The 16,977-nt window shown below is 46.6% G+C and overlaps 1 protein-coding gene and 2 long non-coding RNA genes across 3 annotated transcripts in view; 2 read left to right on the top strand and 1 right to left on the bottom strand.

Annotated features, from left to right (window-relative positions):
* The first annotated feature begins 411 nt into the window (after nt 1–411).
* LOC125723424 (stonustoxin subunit beta-like) overlaps nt 412–16,977 on the top strand; it is a 248,766-nt gene continuing 232,200 nt past the window's right edge. Inside the window, exons 1-2 of the mRNA XM_049000043.1 lie at nt 412–601; nt 1,207–1,380. Coding sequence (XP_048856000.1) covers nt 549–601; nt 1,207–1,380 — 227 coding nt within the window. The 5' untranslated portion in view covers nt 412–548. The remainder of the gene's footprint in view (nt 602–1,206; nt 1,381–16,977) is intronic.
* Nucleotides 1,397–2,073, top strand: LOC125723428 (uncharacterized). Its single transcript, XR_007386876.1, has 3 exons — nt 1,397–1,425; nt 1,517–1,561; nt 1,607–2,073. It is a non-coding gene; the product is annotated as an uncharacterized LOC125723428 (long non-coding RNA).
* Nucleotides 11,671–12,078, bottom strand: LOC125723447 (uncharacterized). Its single transcript, XR_007386904.1, has 3 exons — nt 12,020–12,078; nt 11,834–11,895; nt 11,671–11,709 (listed from the first exon to the last, which is right to left on the bottom strand). It is a non-coding gene; the product is annotated as an uncharacterized LOC125723447 (long non-coding RNA).

Genomic DNA, 16,977 nt, shown 5'->3' with positions numbered 1-16,977 from the left:
TGCATTAGCTGCTGGGAATGTTCACATCTCCTCCTTTCAGTGATACGTGTCGAGTGTAGGGACACCTGGCAGAAAGATGGCTAAGGACTGCACTGGAAGCACTGGTCTGACTGTTTTGGGAGGTTCACGTCCATCTTGTTGTTGATGTGTTCCTATATATTCCTGTATATTCTGTGATTTTTGGCTGTAGCTTCTACTTAATGTTTTTACCTCTAGTTTTGAGCAAAGGTGCACTGACTCACAATTAGTGATCATGTGACTACAGCAGATTGTCAGGACACACAGAACACTCTGCAGACTATAATTCATTTGAAGTGTAAGCTGTGCTGCTAAGTATACTGAAAACAAATGCTTATTGTAATGCTTTGTATTTTACTAATGTGTAGGATGTGTATATGTCTGTGTCTTAAAGTGTTTTCTGTTTCAGGCTGAACAGCTGTGATCTCTTAGATAAACACTGTGAAGTGCTGTCTTCAGCTCTAAGATCAAACTCTTCCCCCCTGAGAGAGCTGGACCTGAGTGATAATAACCTGAAGGATTCAGGAGTGATGATGCTCTCTGCTGCACTGGGGGATTTACACTGTAAACTGGAGATATTGAGGTCAGTATTACTGGGTATTCTACACTCTAAACTAGAGATACTGAGGTCAGTACTACTAGATAGTCCACACTGTAAACTGGGGATACTGAGGCCAGTATTGTGCGGTGGCTGCTCTCTGCTGTACTGTAGGATCTCAGCTGTAAACTGGAGAAGCTGCAGTGAGTACAGAATATGCATTTTGCACAAAAGTAACTGGACAGCAAGAAAACCCACAATGCCTTTCAGCAGTTACATAATAAACAAACACAAACAGCTTCTGTTTTCTTCTCCTACTTCCTTATATCCCACAATCTTATCAGCCCTCGATCCATGCTAGAAATAATTAAGCAGTGAAGCAGGAAATATCCATTCAACCGTATAATCCATGCAAAACATTTGTGTTGGTTAGCAAAGTTAACGGCACTGTTACAGATAAACATGTTGACTTTAACGTGTTATGGACAAAAAAATAATGGACACCAAACAGAATCGGAATGATTGTTAAAATGATTTTTAATAATTTAATTGTTTTCTGAAAATCCATTATGTCATGGTCCCTATTCTCCTCATTTGAATACAGTGCTGCAGTGTAAAAAGTGGATTTAAAAGTGTTTCATTTTTTTAAGGGTGGGCTGGTGTGAACTCACAGAGAAATGCTGTGAGGCACTGGCTTCAGCTCTCAGATCAAACTCCTCACCCCTGAGAGAGCTGGACCTGAGTGACAATGACCTGCAGGACTCAGGAGTGAAGCTGCTTTCTGCTGGACTGGGGGACTTACACTGTAAACTGGAGATACTAAGGTCAGTCTGACTGGGTATTCCACACTGTAAACTGGAGTTACTGAGGTCAGTCTGACTGGGTATTCCACACTGTAAACTGGAGATACTGAGATCAGTCTGACTGGGTATTCCACACTGTAAACTGGAGATACTTGAGGTCAGTCTGACTGGGTATTCCACACTGTAAACTGGAGTTACTGAGGTCAGTCTGACTGGGTATTCCACACTGTAAACCGGAGATACTGAGGTCAGTCTGACTGGGTATTCCACACTGTAAACTGGAGATACTGAGGTCAGTCTGACTGGGTATTCCACACTGTAAACTGGAGTTACTGAGGTCAGTCTTACTGGGTATTCCACACTGTAAACTGGAGTTACTGAGGTCAGTCTTACTGGGTATTCCACACTGTAAACTGTGGGTAGTGAGGTGAGTATTACTGGGTATTCCATACTGTAAACTGTGGGTAGTGAGGTGAGTATTACTGGGTATTTCACACTGTATGCTGGAGATAATAAGGTGGAACATAGCTAGTGATTTCAAAATAAAGCAGGAGTATCAAAGTCTATAGGTTGACTTAAAAAATAACATTAGACTCGCTACAGTAAGTGGAATGTCGAAAGGAAGATTGCATTGGAGGTTAAGGATAACATTAAAAGTTTCTTTCAATATTTTAACTCCAAAAGAGCTCTAAAAGCTGAAATCACTCATCTGCAGGATAGGCCTTATAATTGAAATTTAAAATTTATATAGTAAATGAGTTTAATGATTATTTTACACGGGTGTTGACAGTAGAGGACATGCTTAACTTACCACCATTTAGTACAAATACAGTGTCGTATATAAACAATATACAGTCCCTCCACAATTATTGGCCCCTTGTAAAGATTTATAAAAAGGGTTAGAAAAAAATCCACCTTTTGGCGAAGCAGCTTCATCTCACACTGAAACAAATTAGAAAAATCCAACCTTTCATTGAAATAAATTTATTCAAAGAAAAACAAATCCTTCATCAAGAAATAATTATTTTCAACAAACACACACGATTATTGGCAGCCCTGCTTTTAATACTCTGTACAGCCTCCCTTTGCCAGTATAACAGCACTGAGTCTCCTATAACATTTTATAAGGTTGGAGAATACAGAGCAGGACATCTGAGACCATTCCTCTTTACAGAATCTCCCCAGATCACCCAGGGTCCTCGGCCCTCTCTTGTGCACTCTCCTCTTCAGCTCAGCCCACAGGTTTTCAGTGGAGTTCAGGTCAGGGGACTGAGGTGGCCATGACAGAAGCTTGATTCTGCGGTCAGCTGAACATTTTAATGTTGATTTGGACATGTGCTTAGGATCACCGTCCTGCTGGAAGATCCAATGAAGGCCCAGTTTTTGTTTCCTGGCAGCAGCAGCCAAATTTTGATATAAAATGTCCTGGTATTTCATGGACCCCATAGTGCCATGTACCCTAACGAGGTTTCCAGGGTTTTTGGAGGAAAAACAGCCTCATAACATCACAGAACCTCCACCATATTTTACAGTTGGGATAAGGTTCATTTCATTATAGCCATCCTTCTTTTTACGCTAAACCCACCTTGAATGTTTATTGCCAAAAAGCTCCATTTTTGTTTCATGAGACCATTGAATTTGATTCCAGTTAAAGTTGTATAATGTTTTCAAACTCCTGGCACTAACATTTTAACTGACAAAAAAAGATTCTTTCTGTCATACCTGTCAAAAAATCTCTTAGCGTGAAGGGGGCGTCTGATGGTTTTTGGAGACGTGGTAACCCCAAGATTTTACTTTGTCTGGTAATTGACTAACAGTCATCCTTGGGGATTTTTTGCCTCTCTTACGATCCTCCTCACTGTATGTGGGGGCAAAATAAACTTGGGCTTTCTGTGGGGGCAGGTTTCTAACAGCTCCAGTTAATGTCCATTTTTTAATTATTGCCCTAACAGTAGAAATGGACATTTTAAGGCGAGTAGCTATTTTTTTAATCCCCATTCCCTGACTTATGAAGGTCAGCACACTTCTCCCTCATTTGGTCTGTGTGTCTCTTTTCTTTCCCATGTTGATGGATGACTAAGGGAATTTGGCCTCTGTGTCTCCTCATGTTTGTACCCCAGTTACTCAGGAAGTCATGGATTACAGCTTGAAGGTTCCTATTTACTCCAGTCAACTGAAAGATATATAATTTATATGGAAAACTTCAGTTACATTGTGTTCACTATAATTTGCAGGGCTGCCAATAATCGTGGCTCATGTGTTTTTGTTAAAAATAATTATTTCTTGATGAAGGATTTGTTTTTCTTTGAATAAATTTATTTCAATTAAAGGTTGGATTTTTCAAATTTTTTCCATGTGAGATGAAGCAACTTCACCAGAAGGTGGATTTTTTCTTACCCCTTGTACAAAGGGGTGCCAATAATTGCGGAGGGAATGTATGTATAACTGAGGCTGATGTGGTACAAAGCCTAGCTAAGCTCAAAATAAATAAATCACAGGGTCCTGGTGGCATCTTACCTATAGTTTTAAAAGAGATGAGGGATATTATTAGTCAACCTTTAGCTTTACTGTTTCCGAAATTCTTATCTGCACATGTGGTACCTTATGATTGGAAGTATGCTAATATAACACGCATATTCAAAAAAGGGGATAGATGTAATCCAGCAAACTATAGGCCAATTACTTTAACTTGCATAACTGGAAAAGTTATGGATACAAATAACCTGGATAAAAATAATATTCTGAGGGGTAGCCAACCTGGATTTAGGAGAAGTAGATCCTATTTAATTTATTTGAGTTCTTTGAGGAAGCAAAAAGAGAAACTGGTCACAAAATGTACTTAGATTTGCAGAAGGCCTTTGATGTTGTCCCCCTCAAACAGCTCTTGCTTAAGCTCAAAGCTGCAGGGATTTTAGGAACTGTAGCAGCTTGGATTGAAAACTGGTTAACAGACAGGAAGCAGCGGGTAGTTATTAGAGGCACAATGTCACAGTGGGCCTGCGTTCATAGTGGGGTACTGCAGGGTTCGATTTTAGGACCACTATTGTTCCTAATTTACATTAATGATATTGACACCAATACATACAGTAAACTAGTTAAATTTGCAGATGACACCAAGGTGGATGATGTAGCAAATACTGATCTAGCAGCGGAGAGGCTACAATGGGATCTTGATTTAATTAGCGACTGGGCTGATACCTGGCAGATTAAATTTAATTTAATTCATGCAGGGAGCAGAAATATAAAGTACAGATTTTTTATGGGTTCCACTGAAATTAAGGTAACTAATTATGAGAAAGACCTCAGTGTGTATGTTGACACTCTCACCAGTGTGGGGAAGCAATTAAAAAGGCCAATAGGATGTTGGGTTACATCTCTAGGTGTGTGGAGTTTAAGTTAAATGAGGTGATGCTAAGATTATACAATTCCTTGGTAAGACCCCACCTAGAATATTGTTTTAATGTGAGAGGGGGATATAGGGCTGTCGAAGGAACAATCAGGTTCGCTTTGGTCCGTTCAAAAATATTTCTTAAAATATACACAAAATTATGATATATTTCATAAGCATTGACAGGTAATCGGGGGCGGCATGGTGGTGCAGTGGTTAGCACTCTGCCTCACACCCGGGTTCGAGGCTCCGCCTGGGTCACATGTGTGTGGAGTTTGCATGTTCTCCCCATGTCGTCGTGAGGTTTCCTCCGGGTACTCCGGTTTGCCCCCACAGTCCAAAAACATGCTGAGGCTAATTGGACTTGCTAAATTGCCCATAGGAATGCGTGTGTGAGTGCATGGTGTGTGAGTGTGCCCTGCGATGGGCTGGCCCCCCACCCTGGGTTGTTCCCTGCCTTGTGCCCATTGCTTCCAGGATAGGCTCCGGACCCCCCGTGACCCAGTAGGATAAGTGGTTTGGAAAATGGATGGATGGATGGATGATAGGTAATCCCACTAATTAATAAAATGAAAAAGTAGCCACAAGCCATCTACACTCAGACATGCTATAATCACCCACCTTCACACATGGACCAGGGAGCCCCTTTCAGTCCTGGTAGGAGACCAACACGTGATTCCTGAGAAGTGCCGGGCGATGCGCGTTCCGTCCCACGGCTGATCTCCGGTCAGTGCTGAGCTCTCCCCCTTCCTTTATACTAAATCTGGAGCGGTACGCATGTGGGCAGGGGGCGAGCTGGCCAGGGTCACCCCTCCCCTCAGGGAATGTACTGTTTAGTCTCCAATTCCTGTCCAGGTGAGGCTGTTTGCGATTGCGGTTACGAAGCATTTTGGGCAAGGCTTTCCCTTTCCCCCTGGGAGAGAAAAGATAGGTGTCCCTTTTCCCCTGGGAGAGAGAAGATAAGCCTCCCTTTCTGCTGGGAAAGGCAAGATAGGTGTTCTAGCTCTTTCTGTGAGAAACAAGTTATATAAGTGATCAGTGAAAAAACATGTTTGCGCAGTTCACCTGTGGCACAAAAATAATGTGGGTGAATCACGGTGGACGATGTAATTGAATCCCGGGGTGTTTAGTCCAAACACAATCAGAATCAGTCCATACCTCAATCCCCTCATAGGTATGTCTGCTAGGTGGAGTTGGAGGTGCAGTATAATCCCATTATAATGGAATATCGTCTATAACAGACGAGGTCTGCCAGTTGTGCACCTTTAAGAATATGCATAAAAAGCATTGGATATAGCGGACTCGCATATAATGGAGTGTGTGTGAGAGTGTGTGTCTGCGGCAGGGTACGTGTGTGTGAAAGCGTCTGCGGCAGGGTACGTGTGTGCGAGAGTGTCTGTGACAGGGTACGTGTGTGTGAGAGTGTCTGTGACAGGGTACGTGTGTGGAAGAGTGTCTGCGGCAGGGTACGTGTGTGCGAGAGTGTCTGCGGCAGGGTACGTGTGTGCGAGAGTGTCTGCGGCAGGGTGCACTTGTGTGAGAGTGCCTGCGGCAGGGTACGCGTGTGTGAGAGTGTCTGCGGCAGGGTACGTGTGTGTGAGAGTGTCTGTGACAGGGTGCGCTTGTGTGAGAGTGTCTGCGGCAGGGTACGCGTGTGTGAGAGAGTCTGTGGCAGGGTACGCGTGTGTGAGAGTGTCTGTGACAGGATACGCGTGTGTGAGAGTGTCTGTGACAGGATACGCGTGTGTGAGAGTGTCTGCGACAGGGTACGCGTGTGTGAGAGTGTCTGCGGCAGGGTACGCGTGTGTGAGAGTGTCTGCGGCAGAGTACGTGTGTGTGAGAGTGTCTGCGGCAGGGTACGCGTGTGTGAGAGTGTCTGCGGCAGGGTACGCGTGTGTGAGAGTGTCTGCGGCAGGGTACGCGTGTGTGAGAGTGTCTGCGGCAGGGTACGTGTGTGTGAGAGTGTCTGCGCCAGGGTGCGCTTGTGTGAGAGTGTCTGCGGCAGGGTACGCGTGTGTGAGAGTGTCTGTGACAGGATACGCGTGTGTGAGAGTGCCTGTGACAGGATACTCGTGTGTGAGAGTGTCTGCAGCAGGGCACGCGTGTGTGAGAGTGTCTGCGGCAGGGTACGCGTGTGTGAGAGTGTCTGCGGCAGGGTACGCGTGTGTGAGAGTGTCTGTGGCAGGGTACGTGTGTGTGAGAGAGTCTGTGGCAGGATACGCGTGTGTGAGAGTGTCTGTGACAGGATACGCGTGTGTGAGAGTGTCTGCGGCAGGGTGCGCTTGTGTGAGAGTGCCTGCGGCAGGGTACGCGTGTGTGAGAGTGTCTGTGACAGGATACGCGTGTGTGAGAGTGTCTGTGGCAGGATACGCGTGTGTGAGAGTGTCTGCGGCAGGGTACGTGTGTGCGAGAGTGTCTGCGGCAGGGTACGTGTGTGCGAGAGTGTCTGCGGCAGGGTGCACTTGTGTGAGAGTGCCTGCGGCAGGGTACGCGTGTGTGAGAGTGTCTGCGGCAGGGTACGTGTGTGTGAGAGTGTCTGTGACAGGGTGCGCTTGTGTGAGAGTGTCTGCGGCAGGGTACGCGTGTGTGAGAGAGTCTGTGGCAGGGTACGCGTGTGTGAGAGTGTCTGTGACAGGATACGCGTGTGTGAGAGTGTCTGCGACAGGATACGCGTGTGTGAGAGTGTCTGCGACAGGGTACGCGTGTGTGAGAGTGTCTGCGGCAGGGTACGTGTGTGTGAGAGTGTCTGCGGCAGGGTACGCGTGTGTGAGAGTGTCTGCGGCAGGGTACGCGTGTGTGAGAGTGTCTGCGGCAGGGTACGTGTGTGTGAGAGTGTCTGCGGCAGGGTACGTGTGTGTGAGAGTGTCTGCGGCAGGGTGCGCTTGTGTGAGAGTGCCTGCGGCAGGGTACGCATGTGTGAGAGTGTCTGTGACAGGATACGCGTGTGTGAGAGTGCCTGTGACAGGATACTCGTGTGTGAGAGTGTCTGCAGCAGGGCACGCGTGTGTGAGAGTGTCTGCGGCAGGGTACGCGTGTGTGAGAGTGTCTGCGGCAGGGTACGCGTGTGTGAGAGTGTCTGTGGCAGGGTACGTGTGTGTGAGAGAGTCTGTGGCAGGATACGCGTGTGTGAGAGTGTCTGTGACAGGATACGCGTGTGTGAGAGTGTCTGCGGCAGGGTGCGCTTGTGTGAGAGTGCCTGCGGCAGGGTACGCGTGTGTGAGAGTGTCTGTGACAGGATACGCGTGTGTGAGAGTGTCTGTGGCAGGATACGCGTGTGTGAGAGTGTCTGCGGCAGGGTACGCGTGTGTGAGAGTGTCTGTGACAGGATACGCGTGTGTGAGAGTGCCTGTGACAGGATACTCGTGTGTGAGAGTGTCTGCAGCAGGGCACGCGTGTGTGAGAGTGTCTGCGGCAGGGTACGCGTGTGTGAGAGTGTCTGCGGCAGGGTACGCGTGTGTGAGAGTGTCTGCGGCAGGGTACGCGTGTGTGAGAGTGTCTGCGGCAGGGTACGCGTGTGTGAGAGTGTCTGTGGAAGGGTACGTGTGTGTGAGAGAGTCTGTGGCAGGATACGCGTGTGTGAGAGTGTCTGTGACAGGATACGTGTGTGTGAGAGTGTCTGTGACAGGGTATGTGTGTATGAGAGTGTCTGTGACACCCCACCCCCAGTGCATTAGGTGACCTGCCCCACCCAAAGGCACAGGGGAAAAGAACCAAACTAGGGGCTAGTGTAAGTGGCAGGACTGGGGGGGCGAGTGAAGTCAATATTTAATGTGAGGAGTTGTAGAGGGGTGAGGAAAAGAAAAGGAGAAAAATGCAAAGATGGAAATAAAACAGAGACAGGATTGTATTTATATATGATGGTTGTGGATGATAGGAGCCGTAATTGTCAAAAAGAAATTAGCAAATGAAAAAATTATTACACATATATTTTGATATGGGGCGGCAGGTGGTGCAGTGGTTAGCACTGTTGCCTCACACCTCTGGGATTCGGGTTCGAGTCTCCGCCTGGGTCACATGTGTGTGGAGTTTGCATGTTCTCCCCATGTCGTCGTGGGGTTTCCTCCAGGTACTCCGGTTTCCCCCCACAGTCCAAAAATATGCTGAGGCTCATTGGAGTTGCTAAATTGCCCATAGGTGTGCATGTGTGAGTGAATGGTGTGTGAGTGTGCCCTGCGATGGGCTGGCCCCCCATCCTGGGTTGTTCCCTGCCTCATGCCCATTGCTCCCGGGATAGGCTCCGGACCCTCCACGAACCAGTAGGATAAGCGGTTTGGAAAATGGATGGATGGATGGATATTCTGATACATACATACACTCACCGGTCACTTTTTTAAGCACACCTGTCCAACTGCTGGTTGACGCAAATTACTGATTAGCCAATCACATGGTGGCAACTCAATGCATTTAGGCATGTTGACATGGTCAAGACGAACCGCTGCAGTTCAAACCGAGCTTCAAAATGGGGAAGAAAGGTGATTTAACTGACTTTGCACGTGGCATGCTTGTTGGTGCCTGACGGGCTGGTCTGAGTATTGCAGAAACTGCTTATCTTCTGGGATTGTCACGCACAACCATCTCTAGGGTTTACAGGGAATGGTCCGAAAAAGGGAAAACATCCAGCAAGCGGCAGTTCTCTGGGTGAAAATGCCTTGTTGATGTCAGAGGAGAATGGCCAGAGTGGTTCGAGCTGATAGAAAGGCAACAGTAACTCAAATAACCACTCGTTACAACCAAGGTATGCAGAAGAGCATCTCCGAATGCACAACACGTCGAACCTTGAGGCAGGTGGGCTACAGCAGCAGAAGACCACACCGAGTGCCACTCCTGTCAGCAAGAACAGGAAACTGAGGCTACAATTCGCATAGGCTCACCGAAATTGGACAATAGAAGATTGGAAAAATTGGATTGGATTTCTGCTGCGTCATTCGGATGGTAGGGTCAGAATTTGGCGTCAACAACATGAAAGCATGGATTCATCCTGCCTTGTATCAACGGTTCAGGCTGGTGGTGTAATGGTGTGGGGGACATTTTCTTGGCACATTTTGGGCCCCTTAGTACTAATTGATCATCATTGCAACGCCACAGCCAAGCTGAGTATTGTTGCTGACCATGTCCATCCCTTTATGACCACAGTGTACCCATCTTCTGATGGCTACTTCCAGCAGGATAATGCACCATGTCATAAAGCTCGAATCATATCAGACTGGTTTCTTGAACATGACAATGAGTTCACTGTACTCAAATGGCCTCCACAGTCACCAGATCTCAATCCAATAGAGCACCTTTGGGATGTGGTGGAATGGGAGATTCGTATCATGGATGTGCAGCCAACAAATATGCAGCAATTGCGTGATGCTATCATGTCAATATGGACCAATATCTCTGAGGAATGTTTCCAGTATCTTGTTGAATCTATGCCACGAAGAATTATGGCAGTTCTGAAGGCAAAAGGGGGTCCAACCCGGTACTAGCAAGGTGTACCTAATAAAGTGGCCGGTGAGTGTACATACATACACAGACACACTTTCTCACATATCAGTAATGGGTGAAACATACAATACATGAATCAAACAGTAATAATAATAATTAATAAAAATAACAGCAAAAACGTAAGAAGGGGGGGACGTTGAGGCAGCTTTTATCCACAAAATAGTTTGCTGCAAACATCAGCAAACATACAAACAACACGAATTCCAGAAAAGTTCTTTAAATTTGAATGAAATGACAACTAAAAGACTTTCAAATCACATGAGCCTATATTTTATTCCTAACAGAACATAGATAACACAACAAATGTTCAAACTGGGAAATTGTACACCTTTATCCAGTAAATGAGCTCATTTTAAAATCAATGCCTGCTACATGTCCCAAAAAAGTCGGTACAGGGGCAACAAATGGCTGAAAAAGCAAGAAAATTTAAAAAGATTCAGTTGGGAGAACATCTAGCAACTAATTAAGTTAAATGATATCAGGTCTGTAACCTGATTAGCATTAAAAGGGATGTCAGAGAGGCAGAGTCTCTCAGAAGTAAAGATGGGCAGAGGCTCTCCAATCTGTGTAAGAGTGAATAAAAAGATTGTGGGATACTTTAAAAACAATGTTCTTCAATGTGAAATTGCAAAGGATTGGCTAATCTCGTCATCTACAGTAAATAACATCATTAAAAGACACAGTCCGCCGTGCCATCTGCAGATGCCAGCTAAAGCTCTATCATGCAAAAAGGAAGCCATATCTGAACATGGTCCAGAAGCGCCGTCGTGTCCTGTGGGCCAAGACTCATTTGAAATGGACTGTTTCAAAGTGGGAAAGTGGTCTATGGTCATATGAGTCCAAATGTGACATTCTTGTTGGTAATGAAGGGCGCCGTGTCCTCCGGGCTAAAGAGGAGGGAGACCTTCCAGCGTGTTATCAGCGTTCAGTTCAAAGTCCAGCATCTCTGATGGTATGGGGGTGCATAAGTGCATACGGTATGGGCAGCTTGCGTGTTTTGGAAGGAACTATGAATGCTGAAAGGTATATAAAGGTTTTAGAGCAACATATTCTCCCCTCCAGAGGACGTCTGTTTCAGGGAAGGCCTTGTGTATTTCAGCAGGACAATACAAAACCACATACTGCAGATATTACAACAGCAGGGCTTCGTGGGAGAAGAGTCCGGGTGCTGAATTTGCCTGTCTGCAGTCCAGATCTTTCACCTATAGAGAACATACAGTAATTACCTGTGACACCCATGGTGCACTGTGAGCAGGTATACAGGCCAACAGAGCATGCAGATAATTATCTGTGACACCCATTGTACACTGTGAGCAGGTATACAGGCCAACAGAGCATGCAGATAATTATCTGTGACACCCATTGTACACTGTGAGCAGGTATACAGGCCAACAGACCATGCAGATAATTATCTGACACCCATGGTGCAATGTGAGCAGGTATACAGGCCAACAGAGCATGCAGATAATTACCTGTGACACCCGTTGTACACTGTGAGCAGGTATTCAGGAAAACAGAGCATGCAGATAATTATCTGTGACACCCATTGTACACTGTGAGCAGGTATACAGGCCAACAGAGCATGCAGATACTTACCTGTGACACCCATGGTGCACTGTGAGCAGGTATACAGGCCCACAGAGCATGCAGATAATTATCTGTGACACCCGTGGTGCACTGTGAGCAGGTATACAGGCCCACAGAGCATGCAGATAATTATCTGTGACACCCATGGTGCACTGTGAGCAGGTATACAGGCCAAGAGAGCATGCAGATAATTACCTGTGACACCCATGGTGCACTGTGAGCAGGTATACAGGCCCACAGAGCATGCAGATAATTATCTGTGACACCCATGGTGCACTGTGAGCAGGTATACAGGCCCACAGAGCATGCAGATAATTATCTGTGACACCCATTGTACACTGTGAGCAGGTATACAGGCCAACAGAGCATGCAGATAATTACCTGTGACACCCGTTGTACACTGTGAGCAGGTATTCAGGAAAACAGAGCATGCAGATAATTATCTGTGACACTCATTGTACACTGTGAACAGGTATACAGGCCCATATAGCATGCAGATAATCATCTGTGACACCCATGGTGCACTGTGAGCAGGTATACAGGCCCACAGAGCATGCAGATAATTATCTGTGACACCCACGGTGCACTGTGAGCAGGTATACAGGCCAACAGAGCATGTAGACGATTATCTGTGACACTCATTGTACACTGTGAACAGGTATACAGGCCCATATAGCATGCAGATAATTATCTGTGACACCCCTTGTACACTGTGAGCAGGTATCAGTACTGACTACTTTTTATATTGAGTATTTTATGTGAATTACTTTGTACTGAACTGAAGGCCAGTATTTTTCACTGTGAATATGTTGTTGCAGACGTCCATCCATAAATCAGAGCTGGGGAAAAAGATAAGGTCCTTATTCCAATCAAATTTTGGTACAAATATCAAAGTATCTGTCACAGATGGAGGATTATATATTCTAGAGGTTAGTTTATTTTTATTTTTAAGTTGCAGAATGTTGTCTCATCTGAGGAGGATTCAGTGTATTATGTGTGAGGTTCATTTTGGTTTTGATGCTGGATTCAGTTAGTAAATATTAGAAAAATTGCATATTCTCAACTCGTATTTATGGATTAAGTCTTTGAATGTCATGAAATGACTGTTACTGAAAAGGAGGTGGAGATGTGTAATCCCTTTCTGTTCCCGTGAGTGATAGTGAATAGTGATATTGTGAAGTAGGAAGTCCAGATTATTCCAGATTGGCGTGTATTTACAGGGTATGAGAGTACAGTTAGTGATTTTAATGGCTTTCCACTGGGCTGTCAGTGCTGTGGAAATGGCAGCACTGTGTTGTTAAAGCAGTTTTGTTTCTTTAATGACATTTTGAGTAAGTCTGCATGTCTGAGATTTTTACAGTACAGCTGCTCCTGCTGTAACCATGAGCTTCTGTTACTACTGTAGTGTGACCATTTAGTTATGTCTTGCAGTTGATTTGCTAAGTAATAATGAAGAAAAATGAGCTTGTAATCCACCTAGAGATTTACTTTTCTGTAATGTGGAATGTTTGATTTTGCGTTTTTGTTTTTCCAGTAAAAATGTGACATTAATGAGTTAAGAGTTTGAAAGAATTTTTCTGAAATTATTCTGGAGGAGTAATTTTATTTTCATTGCTGAAATAGGTCCTATTCATGAGAGTGGGAGACTCATCTAATGTTTTGAGTAAGGGGGTGTAGTTCAGGGTAACCAAGTCTGGCAGCCTGTGGGAGATGTAGATACCCAAGTACCGGATATTTCCGGTGTGAAATAGTCATAATCAGCTGAATCCCAGGCATCTTCAGACAGTGAGAATATTATGTTTTTTTTCCAGTTTAATGTGTAGGTTGATAGATATGAAAAGGTATTAATAAAATTAAAATTTCATATATTGAGGGTTGAGGGTTTTGTAAAAACAGCAAGATATCATCTGCATAGATACTAATTTTGTGTTGAGTTATTAGTATGAATTCCATTTATTTCACTGTTCTGTCGTATTGCTGCCGCAAGTGTTTCTATGAAGATGGCAAACAGTGAAGGAGAGAGTGGGCATGCAGGCTGTCTTCCCCGTCGGAGTGTGAATGCAGGTGATGTCATCCCATCTGTGACACTGTAGCTTTGGCTGAGCTGTACAGTATTTTAACCCAGTGGGTGAACGACTCTCCGAAGCCAAATCTATGCAGTGTATTAAAGAGGAATGTCCAACTGACTGTCATATGCCGTTTCTGCATCTAATGATGTAATCATGGTTTTAGTATGGGTATGCTGAGCAGCATTAACTAAATTAAATAATCTATGGATGTTGTCTGAGGCATGTCTTGTCTTGAAGTCTGTCTGATCAGGATGGATTGATGGATAGTAGGAATGACTGTCTGTAACTGAGTGGCGAGAGCTTTTGTAATGATTTTCAAGTCTGTATTCATTAGTGAGAGTGGCGGGTAACTGGAAGGTTGGCTGTGTTGGGTCTTTATCAGCTGTAAATAACACTGTAATGGCCAATAACTAGAGGGTTGTGTTTGGTCTTTATCAGGTTTCAATTGCACTGTAATGGCGGGTAACTGGAGGGTTGTGTTGGCTCTTTATCAGGTGTCAATAACACTGTAATGACGGGTAACTGGAGGCTTGTGTTGGGTCTTTATCAGGTGTCAATAAAACTGTAGTGGCTGGTAACTGGAGGCTTGTGTTGGGTCTTCATCAGGTCTCAATAATACTGTAATGGCCGGAAACTGGAGGGTTGTGTTGGGTCTTCATCAGGTCTCAATAACACTGTAATGGCCGGAAACTGGAGGGTTGTGTTGGATCTTCATCAGGTCTCAATAACACTGTAATGGCGGGTAACTGGAGGGTTGTGTTGGGTCCTTATCAGGTCTCAGTAACACTGTAATGGCCGGTAACTGGAGGGTTGTGTTGGGTCTTTATCAGGTGTCAGTAACACTGTAATGGCGGGTAACTGGAGGGTTGTGTTGGGTCATTAGCAGGTGTCAATAACACTGTAATGGCCCATAACTGGAAGGTTGTCCATCCATCCATCCATCATCTTCCACTTAATCCGGGGTCGGGTCGCGGGGGCAGCAGTCTCAGCAGGGAGGCCCAGACTTCCCTCTCCCCCCCAACTTCATCCAGCTCCTCTGGGGGGATCCCGAGGCGTTCCCAGGCCAGCCGAGAGACATAGTCTCTCCAGCGTGTCCTGGGTCTTCCCCGGGGTCTCCTCCCAGTGGGACATGCCTGGAACACCTCCCCAGGGAGGCGTCCCGGAGGCATCCTAATCAGATGCCCGAGCCACCTCATCTGGCTCCCCTCGATGCGGAGGGTCCTTAGAGTAGGTCTTGTATTTTCAGAGGGATTCCTGTTGAACTGCATCTTAATATTTACATACAAACAAAAATAGTGATGTTATTCTAGCAGAAACCAGGGAAACAGTAAACCTGTGCACTTTAGACAGGAAATTCTCCAGTGAAACAGGCACACAAAGGGGCAAGACTGCTAACCATTTACAGTTACTCTGAGTCCCTCCCGAATGACTGAGCTCCTCACCCTATCTCTAAAGGAGAGCCCAGCCACCCTGCGGAGGAAACTCATTTCAGCTGCTTGCACTCGCGATCTCGTTCTTTCGGTCACTACCCATAGCTCATGACCATAGGTGAGGGTAGGAACGTAGATCCACTGGTAAATCGAGAGCTTCGCCTTTTGGCTCAGCTCTCTGTTCACCATGACAGACCGATGCAGCGCCCGCATGACTGCTGACGCCACACCGATCCGCCTGTCGACCTCCCGCTCCATTGTTCCCCCACTCGTGAACAAGACCCCGAGATACTTAAACTCCTCCACTTGGGGAAGGACCCCATCCCCAACCCGTAGAGAGTATTCTACCCTTTTCCGGCTGAGAACCATGGTCTCGGATTTGGAGGTGCTGATCCTCATCCTAGCCGCTTCACACTCGGCTGCGAACTGTCCCAGTGAGAGCCAAAGGTCACGGTCCGATAAAGCCAACAGAACCACATCATCTGCAAAAAGCAGAGACTTATCCTGAGGTCACCAAACCAGACACCCTCAACGCCCTGGCTGCGCCTAGAAATTCTGTCCATAAAAGCTATGAACAGAATCGGTGACAAAGGGCAGCCCTGGTGGAGTCCAACCCTCACCAGAAACAAGTCCGACTTATTGCCGCCCGTACGGACCAGGCTCTGGCACCGGTCATACAGGGACCGAACCACCCTTAAAAGGAAGCCCGGTAACCCATACTTCCGGAGCACCCCCCACAGGACTCCCCGAGGGACACAGTCGAATGCCTTCTCCAAATCCACAAAACACATGTAGACAGGTCGGGAAAACTCCCATGAACCCTCCAGAACCCTGCTGAGAGTATAGAGCTGGTCCACTGTTCCACGGCCAGGGCGAAAACCACACTGCTCCTCCTGGATCTGAGGTTCGACAATTCAGCGGACCCTCCTCTCGCGGACCCCGGAATAGACCTTACCAGGGAGGCTGAGGAGTGTGATCCCCCTATAGTTGGAGCACACCCTCCGGTCCCCTTTCTTAAAGAGGGGGACCACCATCCCGGTCTGCCAATCCAGAGGCACTGCCCCCGATGTCCACGCGATGCCGCAGATGCGTGTCAACCAGGACAGCCCTGCAACATCCAGAGCCTTGAGGAACTCTGGGCAAATCTCATCCACCCCCGGGGCCCGGCCCCCGAGGAGCTTTTTAATCACCTCAGCGACCTCCACCCCAGAGATAGGTGAGTCCACCCCCAAGTCCCCACACTCTGCTTCCATATCGGAAGGCGTGTCGGTGGGACTGAGAAGGTCTTCGAAGTATTCCTCCACGTCCCGAGTTGAGGTCAGCAGCGCACCATCCCCACAATAAACACTGTTGATGTTGCACCGCTTTCCCGCCCTGAACCGCCGGATGGTGGACCAGAACCTCCTCGAAGCCATCCGGAAGTCATTTTCCATGGCCTCACCAAACTCCTCCCATATCCGAGTTTTTGCCTCAGCAACCACCAAAGCCGCATCCCGCTTGGCCTGCCGTTAGCCGTCAGCTGCGTCTGGAGTCCCACAGGCCAAAAAGGCCCTATAGGACTCCTTCTTCAGCTTAACGGCATCCTTCACCACCAGTGTCCACCAGCGGGTTCGGGGATTGCCGCCGCGACAGGCACCAACCACCTTACGGCCGC

This window comes from Brienomyrus brachyistius, unplaced genomic scaffold (genome assembly GCF_023856365.1).
Source record: "Brienomyrus brachyistius isolate T26 unplaced genomic scaffold, BBRACH_0.4 scaffold48, whole genome shotgun sequence".
Taxonomy (NCBI): Eukaryota; Metazoa; Chordata; class Actinopteri; order Osteoglossiformes; family Mormyridae; genus Brienomyrus; species Brienomyrus brachyistius.
This window is presented reverse-complemented; position numbering and strand designations above follow the sequence as displayed.